The sequence below is a fragment of the Plecotus auritus genome (assembly GCF_963455305.1).
Source record: "Plecotus auritus genome assembly, chromosome: 6".
NCBI lineage: Eukaryota > Metazoa > Chordata > Mammalia > Chiroptera > Vespertilionidae > Plecotus > Plecotus auritus.
This window is the reverse complement of record NC_137773.1, coordinates 152,770,574-152,787,919: the sequence shown is the minus strand read 5'-3', so window position 1 is coordinate 152,787,919 and position 17,346 is coordinate 152,770,574. Positions and strand designations below refer to the sequence as shown.

Here is a 17,346-nt window from a genome sequence, read left to right as displayed (position 1 = left end):
TTTTATTCAAATTGAAATATAAGAGTCATTGCTTTCTTCACTCCACCTTTTAAACAGATTACCTTTCATAGAACAGTGTGAGCATAAGGATAAAGGTCACTGGTTTAACCTGTATATCATCAAGTAGATAGATCATTTTATGTCATAATACAGTATACTCTTTTTTAAAAAAAAAAAAATCCTTACCCAAGGATGTTTATTGATTTTTTAGAGAGCGATATACATTGATGTGAGAAACATCAATCGGTTGCCTCCTGTACATGCCCAGACCGGGGATTGAGCCCTGACCAGGAATTGAACCTGCAACCTTTTGGTGTATGGAATGACGCTCCAACAGACTGGGCCAGTATACTCTTAACAGCATGAGATAAATTGTCCGCTCTGATCTTTATAAACTTAAAAAACAGCTAAGACGAAACTTGTGTTGAAAACAGCTTAAGTTTTAAAAGTCATGGATACATGGAACAGAATATCAGAGGGAAGGGAGGCTTGGGGGACTGGGTAAAAGAAAGTGAAGAGATTAGCCAAAGAATATATACGCATAGCCTGTGGACACAGACAACAGTGTGGTAAAGGCCAGGGGAAGCGGAGAAGGGGCTAGGTGGAAGTGGGCCAAAGTGGGGAAAATGAAGGACATCTGTAATAGTGTCAACAATAAAAAATAAAAATAAAAATCAGATAGTGTTAGTGAATGGAATTAAAACCCAGGCTGGGTATAAAATCTGCATTTTTGGATACAGATGCAAACCATGTACTAGGAAATCTTCCTAGAGTTGATGTCAGAGTTATTTAGTAACTATTTCAAGATCAAAGATCGTACAGTTTACAAATGGTGAAATCTTTGAGATGCTGCCTTTCCTGTTCTGTCCATTTCTGTTCAGTAACCTTAGGTGCCTTTTGGTCTGCAGATGTCTGCAAGCCAGATGCTTCTTGCGATCAAGCCAGACCACCCCCCGTGCAGTCTTACATGGATGCAGCTTTCCTGCTGGATGCCTCCCGACACGTGGGAAGTGCTGAATTTGAAGACATGAGAGACTTCCTGGGAGCAGTGTTAGATCACTTTGAAATCACCCCAGAGCCCGAGACCTCTGTCACTGGAGACCGGGTCGCCCTGTTAAGCCATGCTCCCCCCAACTTCCTACCCAACACTCGGAAGAGTCCCGTTAGAATGGAGTTCAACCTTACCACCTACAACAGCAGACGCCGCATGAAGAGGCATGTGGAAGAATCGGTTCAACAGCTAAATGGAGATGCTTTTATCGGTCATGCCTTACAGTGGACTCTGGACAATATCTTTTTAAGTGCGCCGAATCTGAGAAGAAACAAGGTCATATTTGTGATATCTGCTGGGGAAACTAGTCACTTGGACAGAGAAACCTTAAAGAAAGAATCTCTGAAAGCCAAATGTCAAGGTTATGCCCTGTTTGTGTTTTCCTTTGGCCCTAATTGGAATGACAAGGAACTGGAAGATCTAGCCAGCCACCCTCTGGATCACCACTTGGTCCAGCTTGGTCGAATTCATAAACCTGACCACAGATATGGTGTGAAGTTTGTGAAGTCCTTTATAAATTCAATCAGGCGTAAGTCATAAAATCTGTTTTTCCTTGCATGCTTAGAGCGCACTTGTTACAAAGGGTTGACGAGCTGACATGGATTTTTGGAAACCTCGTGCATGTCTTCCAGGGCACTGCAGGGTCAGAAAGGAAAACACGTAATGATGAATGGTGGAGTGAGGGAGCCTCTGATCCCTAAGCTTTTCATTTTCTGGCTCATCTTTCTCATGTCTCTGCTTCCTGTGGAGAAACAATCATAGCAAGCAGCTGCTCACATATCTGTCTGAATGGGGCAATAGAGTCTGGGGGTGTGGAGCCTCGGGCTGGACTTTAGCTATAAAGTAGAAGCCCTTTTGCCATGTGACATTAACATGCTGCCCTTTGATGGAAAGTGCCATCAGTTACAGTGGTCGGCAAACTGCGGCTCTGTTGACTGAGTTTGCTGACCACTGACCTAGACTCTTGATTCCAGTAATTACAGGCTGTTGTTGTTCCTTGTGATTAAGCCCCTATCCCAGTGGTCAGCAAACTCATTAGTCAACAGAGCGGCAAACCGCGGCTCGCAAGCCACATGTGGCTCGTGAGCCGCAGTTTGCCGACCACTGCGTTAACACATCAGAAAAGAGCCACAGAAAAATTCAACAATTCTTGGCTTGGCTTTTACAAGTTCAAAAGGCAGAGTTTGAAGTATGAGGAGATAACCATTTGTACCTGTCAGGATGAAAGATACGTCCTTGCCAAACTTTCTGTCTTGTTAATGACTTTTTATGATGCCAGTAATTAGTGCAACTGGTGCCCATAAAAAAATCTGTTTAAAATCATGGCTATATTTCTTGGAACGAGCTTGCCTTGAATGTCTGCAGTTCATTTCGAATGCAATAGGATGCATACAAAGAAGCCGTGTCCTGATCATGTGTGATTCCGGAGGTTGAAAAGCCCTTGGTTGAATTTCTGAATGTTTTCATGGTAAATGAGCCCTTGGAGTTCAGATAAATAAAAGTGAACATGCAGGCAAAAGAGCACCCTGCGTAGGGAGATTCTGATTATAACCCAAACTTGTCATTGGCATTATATGGTGAGAGCCATTAGGGCTGCAAAGACATCGACCAGTCAGCACCCGTGAGGTCTGAGAAGCCTTGAGCAATTGTCGATGAGACTCTGCCATTCAAGTGTGAGTCTAGGACCAACAGTATCAGATCACCTCGGAGCTTGTGAAAAATGCAGAATCCCGGGCCCCATCCTAGATATTCTGAGCCAGAGTCTGCCTTTTATCAAGATCCCCAGGTGATGCACATGCACATGTGGTTTGAGAAACACTGATGTGTGAGCAGTAAGCTCCCAGAATGAAATCGACGTGGGTGTGATCTGGAACAGGAACTAGAAAGAGGAGCTAGAACAAATGGGGGCTAGGAGTCATGCTGAGAGAAGTAATCTGAAGGCACTTGTAAGGGTAAAACAAAAGAACATCTTTAAAGGCTCTGAGAAACTTAATAAAGAAACACTTCATATGAGAAGTTTAAGATGGAATTTCCTTCCCCAAACCCCCCAAATTCTTAGAGGTATTTCATGGTAATTAGTCACACTACACGCATACCTCAGAGATATTGTGGGTTTGGTTCCAGACTACTGCAATAAAGCTATATTTATGTTTATCATAATCTTTCTGCTGGTGGAAGGTCTTGCCTTTAGTTTATAAAATAAACAAAATCTGTGAAACACAATAAACGAGGTATGCCTGTATATGATTAGATAAATGACACATACCACCACCAGAGAAAGGGAAAGAGATGTTTTAAGAATTGCTTGGGAGTAGGTGAGATATAGAAAGTGCTTTTTGGAAAACTATAACCATGACAGTGTTATACACCACTTTTCTAGAAATTAAGTATCTGGAGATCTTCAATTTTAAAATCTAGCTGAGAAAGGACAAGAGTTGAAGAAGGCTCTGACATAATCATATTCAAGCCTGCATACTTAATTCCATAGCAGGCACACGGACTCACACTCACCCACTCAACATTAACATGCATTTATTTAACATGCCTGAGTCACTCACTGTTCAGGTGCAGAGTATCAAAGATGCCAAAACCAGACATGGTCCTTGCCCTCCCTAATTCTAGCCCAGCGCCCTCTCCAGGTTGTGACTCTTATTTAACACACAGCTGTGATACAGTTGGCTATTAAGCACAGTCCATATCAGCATCAACACATTTTCTAAGAGGAACAAAATGACTGGCAAACAACCTGATGCTTAGAGTTACGATAGATAAACAATTAAAATTCAGATGCACAATAAGGGGAACGTCACAGTCTGGGGCCATTCAGCCCAGCAGCCTGCAGCCCATTCTGCAAACAGTGCTGTCTCGCAGCCCAGACGAACATGCTACATAGGATGACCCTGGGTCACCAGGAAGAGATTTAACTGTTTTTAACAAATATGTTCAATTTAATGCTTCAAGGAAATAAATAATACATTTTTAAAGTTAAAATGGTTTTTAAATGTTTAAATGATGTGGTAAGAGGCATGCTTTATTATCCTGATAAATTAATATACTTCCAAATGAAATGAGCCACTACTGAATTAAACCCAAGATGGCGCTATCGTTTCTGTTGTTGTCAATGATACAGAGACTATAGAGGGAATATTGTTTTCCCTTTGCATTTTGTTATTTCAAAAGAGCAAATGAAAATAACTTTTTTTTCTTTATTAAGGTATTACATATGTGCCCTTATCCCCCCATTGCTCTCCCCCCTCCCCGAAAAAAACTTCTGATTAATTTGTGTCAATTAGAGGCCGGACTCTTAGGACTGACTCAGGATAGCTCCTCTAATATTTGACCAACTTTAGAAGCTTTTACTTTTATTGAAAAGTAAGTTGAATTCTCCACCTATAAATTTTGCAGAGATGTACTTCTGTTTATTTTATTTTTTTATTTCAGAGCGGAAGGGAGAGGGAAATAGAAACATCAGTGATGAGAGAGAGTCATTGATTGGCTGCCTCCTCACCTCCTACTGAGGATCAAGCCTGCAACCTGGGCATGTGCCCTTGACTGGAATCGAACCCAGGACTATTCAGTCTGCAGGCCAACGCTCTATCCACTGAGCCAAACCGGCTAGGGCCAGAGATGTATTTTTAAACCCCAGTTTTAGAGACTCCTCTGAGAAATCGACTCCCATCTTCTGTGCCAGCCCCAATCAGTATCTTCCTTTGGTCAATGTTGAAAACTGTGATGTGACACTTTGCATATAGAGCATTTAATAGCCATACATAAGAGACTCATCACAAATTTTTCTCTTCCTAGGGGCACTCAACAAATATCCACCAATAAACTTCAAAACAAAGTGCAACAGACTCAGCTCCACAAACCTGAAGCAGCCCCCACAGCAGTTGCGAAGGTATTATCTGTTTGGCATCACTTGATAAATGGAGGTACCCTCCTACCTCCCCCTTCCTTTCTTCCTCCTCCTCCTCTCCTACTCATCCTATTTGGATAAAATCTATCACTAAACCATATGAAAATACAATTTGAGGGGACAAGAGATAATCAAAAGGGACCAGGTTGATTTGAAAAACAACAAATAGAGGGTTTTTTTAAGTGGAAAATCTAATTGTTGAAATAAAACAGTCAATGGGACTCCCCAGTGGCAGTGAGCATAACTAATGACTAGATCTTAGTTTCTAAACAGCATTCCCTACTAAAAGGAACTAGGGTTTTTTGGAGCAACAAGCTACAGTGGAGAAAGTGCAGTGTGAGCCTGGAATATTTGTTATGCCAGAAAGCAAGAAAGTAGTCAAAAACTCACAGCAACATATCAAAAGGGCAAAGGAGCTATCTTGAAAGGATTTTCACTGGCCCAATTTGGGACAATTTTAATATCAAAAAATAATGATAGTAATGGATGAAAACACTGATTTTTTAAAATCCACAACTCTGTAGAGCAGTGGTTCTCAACCTTTCTAATGCCACGACCCTTTAATACAGTTCCTCATGTTGTGGTGACCCCCAACCATAAAATTATTTTCGTTGCTACTTCATAACTGTAATTTTGCTACTGTTATGAATCATAATGTAAATATCTGTGTTTTCCGATGGTCTTAGGCTCTACAGCAGTGGTTCTTAACCTGTGGGTCGCGACCCACAGGTTGAGAACCGCTAGCAGGGTCGCCTAATCCATCAGAAAACTCAGATATTTACATTACGATTCATAACAGTAGCAAAATCACAGTTATGAAGTAGCAACGAAAATAATTTTATGGTTGGGGGTCACCACAACATGAGGAACTGTATTAAAGGGTCGCGGCATTAGGAAGGTTGAGAACCACTGCTGTAGAGACCCAAAAAAGGAGGAGGGAGGAAAAGCTCTTCTTTATAGAAGTATGCCAGCTAATGTAGAAGAAATGGTAGAATTAGAAAACCACCACTTTATAATCTCAAATGTCATAACTGAGTCAGCCAGGATCAAGGAATGCTAAACCCGTGGGATGACAGGTTGTGGGGGAGCAGCCTAATTACACAGTCTCGGGGAACCACTCCATGTTACTTAGTAATGCAAAGTGGGAGGTGTGCCTTTATGTGGTGAGATCTGGCAGTAAGATCAGGCAGCACCCACTTTCACCAAGGTCTGATATTATGTGCCTCCCGAGATGATGCAGGAGACACAACACCTTTGTGAGATTCCTGCTGGAAATGTTTGAGCCAAGTCTAATACTGAGGAAACCACTGGGCAGTTCCAGAATGTGGGATATTCTTCAGAAAGCTGGCCTGTACCCTTCATGGGTTTCAGTGTCACGAACTGCAGAGATGTGGGGCACTTACTGCTCTGGGATGGGGGAGACTAGAGACATAATAGTCAAATGTAATAATGTAAATCTTGATTTGATCCTAGTCAAAAGGAAAAGCTTATACAAATGACATTTGGGGGACAGTTGGGTAAGTTGAGTATGAACAATATGCTGGATATTATTGATTCATGTGGATTTCCTTATGTGTGGTAATGGTATCATGTCAGTATAAGAATGGCTTTGCTTTTGAGACAGGTGTGCTAAAGTATTTAAGAGTAACATGCATGATGGCTGCAGCCTACCATCAGGTGGTTTTCTGAAGAGGAAGTAGGATGGTGTGTGTGTGTGTATGCATATATGTGTGTATATAGATATATGTGTGTGTACATACACACAGAGTAGCAAGATGGGAACAGTTGAAGAATCATTTAGGTGGAAGGTATAAAGGTATTTATTCATGAGTCTATTCTTCCCAATATTCTGTGCATCTGACAATTTTCAAAATAAAAAATAACTTGTAAAACTCAATGGATGAATTCAGGTAACTAATGGACACATCTGAAGAAAAACAACGGACTGGAAAATATATATGAAGAAATTACTCAGAATGCAGAGAAGATAAATATAATTTACAGGCAGTACAGAATAAAAAGACTAACCTATCAAATTGGGCTTCTAGAAAGATAAAATAGAAAAAATAAATGAGAGAATATTGAAAGACACAAAGAGATGATCACTTTCAAGAAATTATGAATTGAAAGATGAAGGAAAGACAAGGTGTAACAGGCAGAATAAATAAAAAGAAAACAATTAGGCATGTGGTAGGGGAAGGCAGAACACCATGACAAGAAAACAAAGCCACTGGAAAGCTCAGCTACACAGAAACCACAATGAGGCTGGCAGCTGAGTTATCAGTAGCAACAGTGGAAGTGACAGTGCTACTGAGAATCTTGAAAGCACTGGGAGGAAATTTTTGTCAACTTAGAAAAACTGTGTTTCAAAAATAATGGTAAATCAAAAACAACTTGAGTAAACAAAAACAATAGCTCACCACAAAGAGACCTTTGCTAAAAAAACTTCTGAAATACATACTTCAAGGAAAATAAAAATGACCGCAGAAGGAAAGGCTGAGATGCAAGAAGAGGGAATGATAAAAATTTGTCAATATTTAGATAGATCTAAATAAATGTATTTTTAAATAATAGCAATATCTAATTTGTGGGGTTACAAAATGGCTGTACTTGTTAACAAAACTTTGGAAATAAAACATTTGGCACCTCGTGATTTTAATAGAAAGAAATAATTGTAAATGGGAGATATCTGTAATACTATCAACAATAAAAAAATATATTTTAAGAAAGCACACTCAAGAAAGTGTACTAAGATGTATAAATGTTATTTATGTATTAATTACCTAAACATGAGAAAATGCATTAAATAATAACATCATCTTTTGTTATTAAAAACAAACAACATAATATTTTTAACAAAAAGGCAGGAAAAGGAAGACAGCATGATCGACTCCATTTAAATATATCAGTAATCAAAATAAAAGTACATAGGCTAAATAAGCAGAGATTGATAGATTTAAGAAACAAAATAAAACTCAGCTATCACTGTTTTCAAGAGACACAGCTACAAAATAAGAAATAGAAAAGTGCAAAGTAACATTAAGGGGGAAAAATATACCAAGCAGATGTTGTTGTTTTTTGTTTTTTTAAAATATATTTTTATTGATTTCAGAGAGGAAGGGAGAGGGAGAGAGAGATAGAAACATCCATGATGAGAGAGAATCATTGATTGGCTGCCTCCTGCAAGTCCCCCACTGGGGATCAAGCCCACAACCTGGGCACGTGCCCTTGACCGGAATCGAACCTGGGACCCCTCAGTTCATAGGCCGACACTCCATCCATTGAGCCAAACCAGCCAGGACAAGGCAGATGTTTTAAAAAGAAAGTTGGAGTAGCTATGTTAATATCAGGTAAAATATACTTTCAAATGAAACCACTTTGTGGGAATAGAGTTACTACATGATGACAGTGTTCAATCCTAAATTTATAAGAGGGTAATAAAATCTTAAAATATACAAAGTGGAAATGTAAAAGCTACACAGAGAAATTGCCATAGAACTGTCATCAGAGTTGGAGATTTCAGTAAACCAGTCTCAATATTGAGAGGTGAAGCAGACAAAAATCAGTAAAGAAGTAAAAGATGAGTAACAAACTTGATTTAATATACTCAACTAGAACCCTGCACAGAAAAATGAGGCATTCTTCTGAACAACACATGGAGCATTAACAGCTTTTGAATCAAGGTAGAGTTTACAGGTGTTCCTTGTGCAATTTTTAACTTATCAAGCGTCAACACACCTGTAAGAATTGGTGCCATCAATCCAAATAATCTGATCACAATGCAATTAAGTTAGAAATTAATAAAAACAATATTTTAAAATTTTTTATTTATTGATTTGAGACAGGGAGAGAGAAAGAAACATTGATTCATTGCTTCACTTTTTTATATATTCATTGATTGATTCTTGCATGTGCCCTGACAGGGGATGGAACCTTGGCACATCAGGACAAAGCTCTAACCAACTGAGCTATATTTTTTAAGCATATACATTTTTAGGTTAAAACCACAATCTAAATAATGGGACAAAAAATTATAATGAAAATGCAAACATACTTAGATTATTATTGTATAATAATCAAAATTTATATGTCAACACTTGTGGGACAACTCAGAAATTCATAATTTAAGAAAATTTATAGTCTTAATCATTGTGTTAGGAAAATTTTTTAAACTCTAAAAGTTATTGAGCTAAACACTGTTCTTAAGATGTTATAGAAGAAAAAAGTAGAATATACCCAAAGATAGGAATAAAGTAGACCTTAATATTTTAAAGATATTTTTAAAAGTAACAACAAAGGCAAAAGTCCGTTCTTGTAAAACTTAATAATAAACAATTATATCATATCTTTTGCCTGCATGAATACTACTTACATTTTTTAAAAATTAGAAATAATTTAAATCAAGTAGTTAGAAGAGGGTTTGTTTCCATGGTAAATCACACTGTACTAACATACACACCTGCCCACATCGGACTGAAATCAAATGTGTGCACCAGCCGCTGAGAATCACACGTAGACAAGTGCCTTCGACAGTGTGCCAACTTTTGTTGTGCAGAGTGTGCATTTCTGTGCGGTGGTCAGGACCAGAGAAGCACTCCCAATCCAGAAGCTCTAGCTCCGGAAAGAAGCGAGGAAGCCTCGGCCTGGAATGGCTCCTTTCACCTTGCTGGGAGGCAGGGAACTGTCCAGCAGCAAATGCTTCCTGAAGTCAGGCCTGGAACATGCCTGTGCTGTCAGTCCACCAAGAGCAGGGCTCCCCCTGCTGCAGGTGCCTGGAAGTGTGGGAAGGGCTTCGCATTTGCATTGGGCTCCACACAAAATGCACTGGGCCACAACTGCGAAGGCAAATGCAATAGTCAGCTTATACAAATTCAAAGGCATTTTTGGAAACGACTCCCCACTCATGTTGTTTGAAGAACAATATGAATCGAGGCCGGTATTCCCAGTGCTTTTGGAAGGGAAATTTATTCCCCCCTCTCCCCTTTGCCTGAGATGTATACCTGGAGGCTCAGCTTCCCCTTTGTATCCAAAATGCTGAAATGCTAGGAATTGATTGGGGCATCAGAAATTGAGACATGAAGCCCATACCTCGCTTGGGGAGCTCCCTGATGGTGTGTTAGGCTGGGAAACGCGAGGCCTCCTCCAAGTGACCAAAGACTATAATGAAAGGTAACAAGGCACATAGCTGCTCCTGAAACTTCCTGCCTGAGCCTTTCAAGGGAAGTGAGGCAGAACTGAGCACAGATTGAGGAAGATGAGAGTGCCTGCTAGGCAAGCGGCCTCAGAATGACCTGCATAAGAATTAGATCATTCTGCTGTGAGATTTAAAGAAATACAGGTAGAAGCTGGTTCTTATCAGATGGAAAAAGAAAGGAACTGAACCCAAACACAATCAAGCAAGGACACAGATGGCCAGTGAGGGCAAGATTGCAGGGCAGCCTCTTTGTAAGCACTCAGATCTGCTCAGAGGCAGTAAAAGCCAGAGAGCCGCCTGTGTATTGTTTGATTCAGTCAGCCAGGGAAGCACTTGGCCAGACTTGAAAGCATTGACAGACCAGAGCCAGAACAACTGAATTGTAAAAATGGACAGTCACCAGTGCCATATGAATAATACATCTGTTGTAATTCTGCTTTCCAACGTATGTTTGTTGGACACAAAATGTATGTTAAAATAAAAAGGATTCTCAAAATAGAAGCAATCTTGTCTGCATTTTCTACTCCAATGAACCCAGTCGACTAGTAAATGCAGTATGGCTGAGTCCTCATTATCTGTGTAGATGAGGAACCTGCGATCACAGAGAACTGAAATCTACAGTCTCTTCCACCTCATTCTATCCAGCTTTGCTGGAGGCAGGCACATATTGCAAGATGAATTGGCTATTTTATCTTGACTACCTAGTGTTGGTGTTACCAATCAGTAAAGAAGTATCTGAGCAACATAGAGCAGGAGAACTATATAAACTCTTTATGGTTCCCAAACAAGGTAATCAAATGATTCTTATCAAAGGCTTATCTACTCTAATAAAAGAGAAACATGCAAATTAACCATCACTCTGCTATGCCAAGCCATGCCCACCAGCCAATCAGGAGTGAGTATGCAAATTAACCCAAGCAAGATGGTGGCCTGCCATGGAGCTGGAGCAAGCAGGAGGCTTGGGTTGCCCCAGCAATGGAGGAAGCCAAGCCCTGGCCAGCCCTGGCCTCCGCTTAAGGCTACAAAGTTTCAATTATAGAAGGTAAATAAATCCCAACAAAAATGGCGGTGGCCACGGAGCTGGAGCAAGCAGGAGGCTTGGGTTGCCCCCGGCAATGGAGGAAACCAAGCTTCCTGGCCGGCCCTGGTCTCCACTCAAGGCTACAAAGTTTCAATTATAGAAGATAAATAAATCCTAGATACTTGCTTCCAGCTGGCCCTGGCCTCTGCTCAAGGAGGCGCTGAAAAAAAAAAAGGAGGGGCTGGGACCTTGGGTTGTCAGGGGGTGATCAGGCCAGGATGGGATGGCAGGGGCCATTGGGGGTAAGCAGACCAGCAGGGGGGCAGTTGGGGGTGAGTAGGCCATCAGTGGGGGTCAGTTGGAGGTGATCAGGACAGTGGGGGGGGCAGTTTGGAGTGAGCAGGCAAGAAGGGTGGCGGTTGGGGGCGAGCAGGCTAGCAGGAGGGGCAGTTGGGGTGATCAAGCTGGCAGGGGAGGCATTTGGGGGTGAGCAGGCCAGCAGGGGGGGGCAGTTGGGGGCGAGCAGGCCGTCAGGCAGAGTGGTTAGGGGCAATCAGGCAGGCAGGCAGGTGAGCGGCTGGAGCCAGCAGTCCCGGATTGTGAGAGGGATGTCCGACTGCCAGTTTAGGCCCAATCCCTGTAAACCGGCAGTAGGACATCCTTTGAGGGGTCCCAGATTGGAGAGGGTGCAGGCCGGGCTGAGAAACACCCCCTGCCCCCATGCATGAATTTCGTGCACCCAGCCACTAGTCCTATATAATAAAGAGCTAATATGCTAATTAGACTGAACAGCAGAACGACCATCCAGACCTTCCAGACGAAGCCCAGGCTGCGAGGGCTGGCCGAGGCTGTGAGGGCTGCAAGGGCTGAGCCCCTTGCATGAATTTCGTGCATTGGGCCTCTAGTCCTATATAAGCTCGTATATAGAACAGAATGAAAAAATGGGAATTTGGAGATGTAGTATTTATAATGTTCAACCCTTTTGAGAATATTAAATATTTGAGGGAGGTAATGCTATGCCAAAGAAGCAGCTACCAATTACAACTTTTTCTTAACAAAGGGAGGACTATGACAAAGACAACTAAACTTACCATGAAAAGTATCCCAGGGGAAGAGAAGGGAACGGGGGGAGAGAAGGGAGAGACCAGTACAGATAAGTATAAGCCATGAAAACTGTTACAGACGCAAACTAATGCAGTCTCCATGACCAGTAGAGCCATGTTTGGTGTGTACATACAATTAGGACTTTGGGGAATCTGAGTTCAGGGTTAGTCTGGAATTTGATAATACAGAGAAGAGCAAAAATGTGAGGAAACTGTATTTGTATGGAAATTTAGCCAGGACTGAAGTTCCTGGTAACTGCAAGTTTGGTGATCAACTTAGTACGTTCCTGATAGCATTGATGGAAGTGAACTGAGACACACTTTGGGATATGAGTTTCAGAAGCCCAGACATATAGTATGTAATGCATGGAGGCTTCAGGGTCTGTGTAACATGGATGGAATGGTTTTCTTTGCTGGTTTGATGTCTCCTTCACCCCTAGCTATCATTATAGATGGAAGAAGGTATGTGATATGTGTAAAAGACATGAATTTAATTTTAAGTTCTGTATCTTTCACATATTCATTTTCTAAATATTGATGTTCTTGTGAGAGAGATCAGATTTCTAGCTGGTGAAAACGGAAAAATCCAAATGAAGAAATAGATCATAGTGAACATTGACACTATTTCCCTGGTCTCCACATTTGGAGTTCTCTTAAATCTTCTCTGGACCACAATCCAGCTAATTGCTAAGGTTTATAGGTATTGATAAGCCTTCTCTTCTTATGCCACCAGGCAGTCACACATTCACCCGAAAAATATTTATGCAAAGCTTATATGCCAGGTTCCTCATACCTTAACTGTCCAACCTGCTCCAGACTACCTGACTCCATGTGCTTTTAAAAGCATGACATTTAACATTTCACTTCCTTTTAACAATTCTTTTTCAACATATTTTTATTTATTTTAGAGAAGAGAGAGATATAGAAATATCAATGATGAGAGCGAATCATTGATCGGCTGCCTCCTGCATGCCCCCTACTGTGGTTCGAACCCGAAACTCAGGCATGGTGCCCTGACCAGGAATCAAACCATGACCTCTTGGTTCATAGGTCGACTCATCCACTAAACCACACCATCCAGGCTATCATCTCACTTTTCTTGTTCCATCTTGATGATTCTTCATAGTGTCCTAAATAAGAACCTAGTTCAATGGAAATAACATTGGACTTTTTTTTTAAAAAAAGTCTTTATTGTTGAAAGTACTACATATGTCCCCCTTTTTTCCTCATTGACCTCTTCTAGGCTGCAAACATTGGGCTCTTAGTATCAAAAGAGTTGGGTTATAGTCTCAGCTCTGTCGCTGACCTTCAACTCCTACATGTACCTCAGTTTCCTCATCTGTAACCCATAAAGCACCATGGTAACTAATCTAAGGGAATTCACTTATTGCTCACAACAGCATAGGTTGTTTTTTATCCTCATTTTATACCTGAAGAAACAAGGACCACTCTACGTAAATGATTTGCTCAGAGCTCCTCAACTAGTAAGTAGAGGAAATGGAATATAAAAATGTTTTTGATACCAAAACTTTCCACCACTTCCCTGTAAAACAATGCCAGCTGAATGGCTCCCTTCCTGTGCTGTCCAATATAGGAGCCCACTAGCTTTCAATTACATGAAATTAAAAAATTCAGTTTCAAAAAAAAAAAATTCAGTTTCTTGGTCACATTAAGCACATTTCACGTGCTCAATAGCCACGTGACCAGTGAAGATAGCCACATGTGACCAGTAAAGCACAGGATTTTATTGGACAGGCTAGAACTTCTGGTCAGCACTTGGCTTCTAGGATTCCTTGATTTCTCAGTCTGACACTCAAGGTGTTTCAGAGCCTGAATCCAGCTCTCTTTTCACTGATGGGTTACTCACCACTTCCAATCAACCTCTTTATGCACCTGCCAGACAGGACACTGTTTCTATGTCCCCCACTATACCTACCAATCATAGAGCAGATAGTAAACGGATGGATGGATGGATGGTGGATGGATGGATGGATGGATGGACGGACGGACGGACGGACGGACGAATGGATAGGTGGGTGGGTGGGTGGATGGATGGGTGGATGGGTGGATGGATGGATGGGTGGGTGGGTGGGTGGGTGGGTGGATGGATGGGTGGATGGATGGATGGGTGGGTGGGTGGGTGGATGGATGGATGGATGGATGGATGGATGAAAGGAAGGGAGGGAGGTAACGACATGGCATTCACTTAAGTTTTCATTAGACAAATATTAAGTGACTGCTAGGTGTTCAGCACTCTTCTTGGTTCCTGGGAATACTATGGTGACCAGACATGGTCTTGGGAAACTTAATTTCTATCTGAGAGGGTAGAACAGTGGTCGGCAAACTGCGGCTTGCGAGCTACATGCGGCTGGTGAGTTGCGGTTTGCCGCCCTGTTGACTAATGAGTTTGCCGACCACTGACCTAGACTCTCGATTCCAATAATTACAGGCTGTTGTTGTTCCTTGTGATTCAGCCCTAGAAGAATGGAGAATAGATCACCAAAAAGTTTACAAGTAAATCCGATAGTATTAAGTGTTATGAATAAAATAAGAACATGCCGTGCAGAATGACTGGAAGCGGGAGTGAGACTGGGAAAAGTACAGATAGGGTGGTTTCTAACAAGGTACTATTTGCACCTAAATCTGAATAAGCAGGAGCCAACTATATAAAGTTTTGGTTGAAATTGGTTCCATGAAGAAGAAATTTTGCTGTTGAATTACAGTTTTGCACATTTGACAACATGTCTTACTAACTTCTGATACATCTGCCCAGTTTAATAATGCCCAGTTTAGTCATCTTCATGAAATTACCCTGAAGGAAGGATGCAATAAGAAATGGGTGCAACAATTAATTTAGGAAGAAAGATTAATATAGAGTCTATTAACGTTGAAATGGCATCTATCTTCTATGATGTTTTTCTTCTTTTGTTGTATAGCTTTGTTCCTGGACCACACAAAGCAGCCCTTAAAGAAGATGCATTACAAAAGGCAAAGTTCTTTCAAGATAAAAAATATGTTTCAAGAGCAGTAAGAAACAGCAGAGATAATACTGTTCAAAATTTCACCAGAAACACATTCCATACCTTTAAAAATGGAAAAAAGATGATAAAAACTGTTCCCAAATGACATATAAAGGAAGTGCTTGAAGAATTTAACCTTAGGAAGTATGGTAAGACTCGGGACTTATGTAACTAAATTCACTGCCAAAATCATGGATCACTTTTATTTACATTCTGCCTATACTGGAGGTCCACTATATTGGACAAACCACAGGTTGGAAATTGAGGTAACTTGACCCCTTGCACTCATTGATATTAAAGATATATCTTGTCCATTTACAGTATTTGACCACTCCTGATAATTCCAGCATGCTAAGACTGATATATTCAAGACTGTTATTAAAAGAAGGCAGAATGAGGAAGTATCTTGAAAAGTCTAATGGCGATTATAACCTGCAGGTGAATTTTATATAGTGTATACATGTGTGTATATGGGCCAATGCTAATTCTTTTTATTATCGGTCTCTGTCCAGTCCATTTTCTGCAAACCAAACCATCTTTCTCAATTTAGTACTGTTTAATGCTGACCTGTTTAACCAAAGGTTGTTTTGGAAGATCCCAACATTTACCTTAGAAATTGATGCTGTTGTTATGTCATAATTTCGAAAATCTGGCCTTCCACAAGTCCACTTGAACACATCACTGTCTCTGGATGGATTGAGTAGTCCTCCGACGGGGATGTACTGGAAGGTTTCCTCCCATCTTCTGCAGTTGTTAGCTTGGACAGGTGAGAAGCAGAGGGTAGTTTTCCATACTTTCCCCCCACTCCCCAAATCCTCCCTAATTCACTGAGAAACTGGTTAATAACCCCAGAATATAAATTATTGCCTTTGAGCTGAAAGTTCCCTCTTCATTATGTAGAGTCTCCTACCTGGCCTTTTTATGGATTCTTATTCTTTTTCTTTCCCATTATTGTCATTTATTATTTTTTATTCATCCATATATTCTTTAGACAATGAGAGTAAGGACACACTTGTCATGGGTGAAGCTGAGTTCCTTTTACCCATCATGTAGCTACTTAAGTCAGTGAATAGCACCAAACTGGACTGGCAGAATCTAAAAAGAGTCTTAAATGCACACTGAGTTTGGAAAATATAAGGAAGTTGTTAATGTTTTAATCTTCAAATACATATGGGGTTAGGCCTCAACCAGCATTCTCTGACAGCTCTCTCCTTATCCCCAGCCAGATCATATAATTAATGATTAATCTTATGATGGTGCTGATATTTTCAACTAAACACCAATGCAGCATTATTTAATTTAGATACAATGTTCAGCCTTTACCTCAAATTGTAAGAGCTGGCTCCACAGCTGGTAGCAGTGGCCCTGCTGGGCAGAATTATCACTCTCTTCAGGAATGAGAGAGGACCTGCTTGGAAGTATGGGCCAGATGGTTACAGACACCTACCACCAGTAGGTATGGTCTGATTTGCTTTTCTATACCTCTGTTCATAAAACCTGGAAAAGAAGGGCTATCTGCAGTGTTTTTTTAAACCACGCTTCTGCCATCCTTACTCAGGCAACTCCATAGAGAGAGCTCCCAATGTCTTCAGGGTGAGGCAAGGAGTTTAAATGTCATATTCATACTCAGGTAATAGAGAAAAATAGAGCACATCAGGTTTCTTCATATCCTAAGTGGTCATAGAGATTCAGGAAAAAAATATGTTCCAAGTACAGGAAATTGATGAGCAATATTTAAGAGGTATTTTAATAAAAGGAATTTTTCTAGTTAACTTTGGAATAAGCAAGTACTCCTTTCTCCTCGTTATTGCTGGAAATATGTTTGTTTTTAAATACTTTTGAAATGTATCTGTCATTTTTTTGCATTGATAAGTAAAATACACCAAACAAACATTTCCTTGGTGATTGAGATTATTTTAGCATTTTGTGTCATTTTATTTGAGAGAGAAAAACATCAATGTGAGAGAGAGACATCATCTGGCTGCCTACCGCATGCGCCCTGACCGGGGTCAGGGATTGAACCTGCATCCCAGGTATGTGT

The 17,346-nt window shown here is 40.8% G+C and overlaps 1 protein-coding gene across 2 annotated transcripts in view; it reads left to right on the top strand.

Annotated features, from left to right (window-relative positions):
* COL6A6 (collagen type VI alpha 6 chain) overlaps nt 1-15,411 on the top strand; it is a gene marked incomplete at both ends in the record, with an annotated part of 98,840 nt that extends 83,429 nt beyond the window's left edge. For both annotated transcript variants that reach the window (XM_080675734.1, XM_080675735.1), the window contains 3 exons: nt 909-1,580; nt 4,856-4,949; nt 15,222-15,411. In XM_080675734.1, coding sequence (XP_080531860.1) covers nt 909-1,580; nt 4,856-4,949; nt 15,222-15,411 — 956 coding nt within the window. The remainder of the gene's footprint in view (nt 1-908; nt 1,581-4,855; nt 4,950-15,221) is intronic.
* Between the last annotated feature and the right edge of the window lie 1,935 nt (nt 15,412-17,346).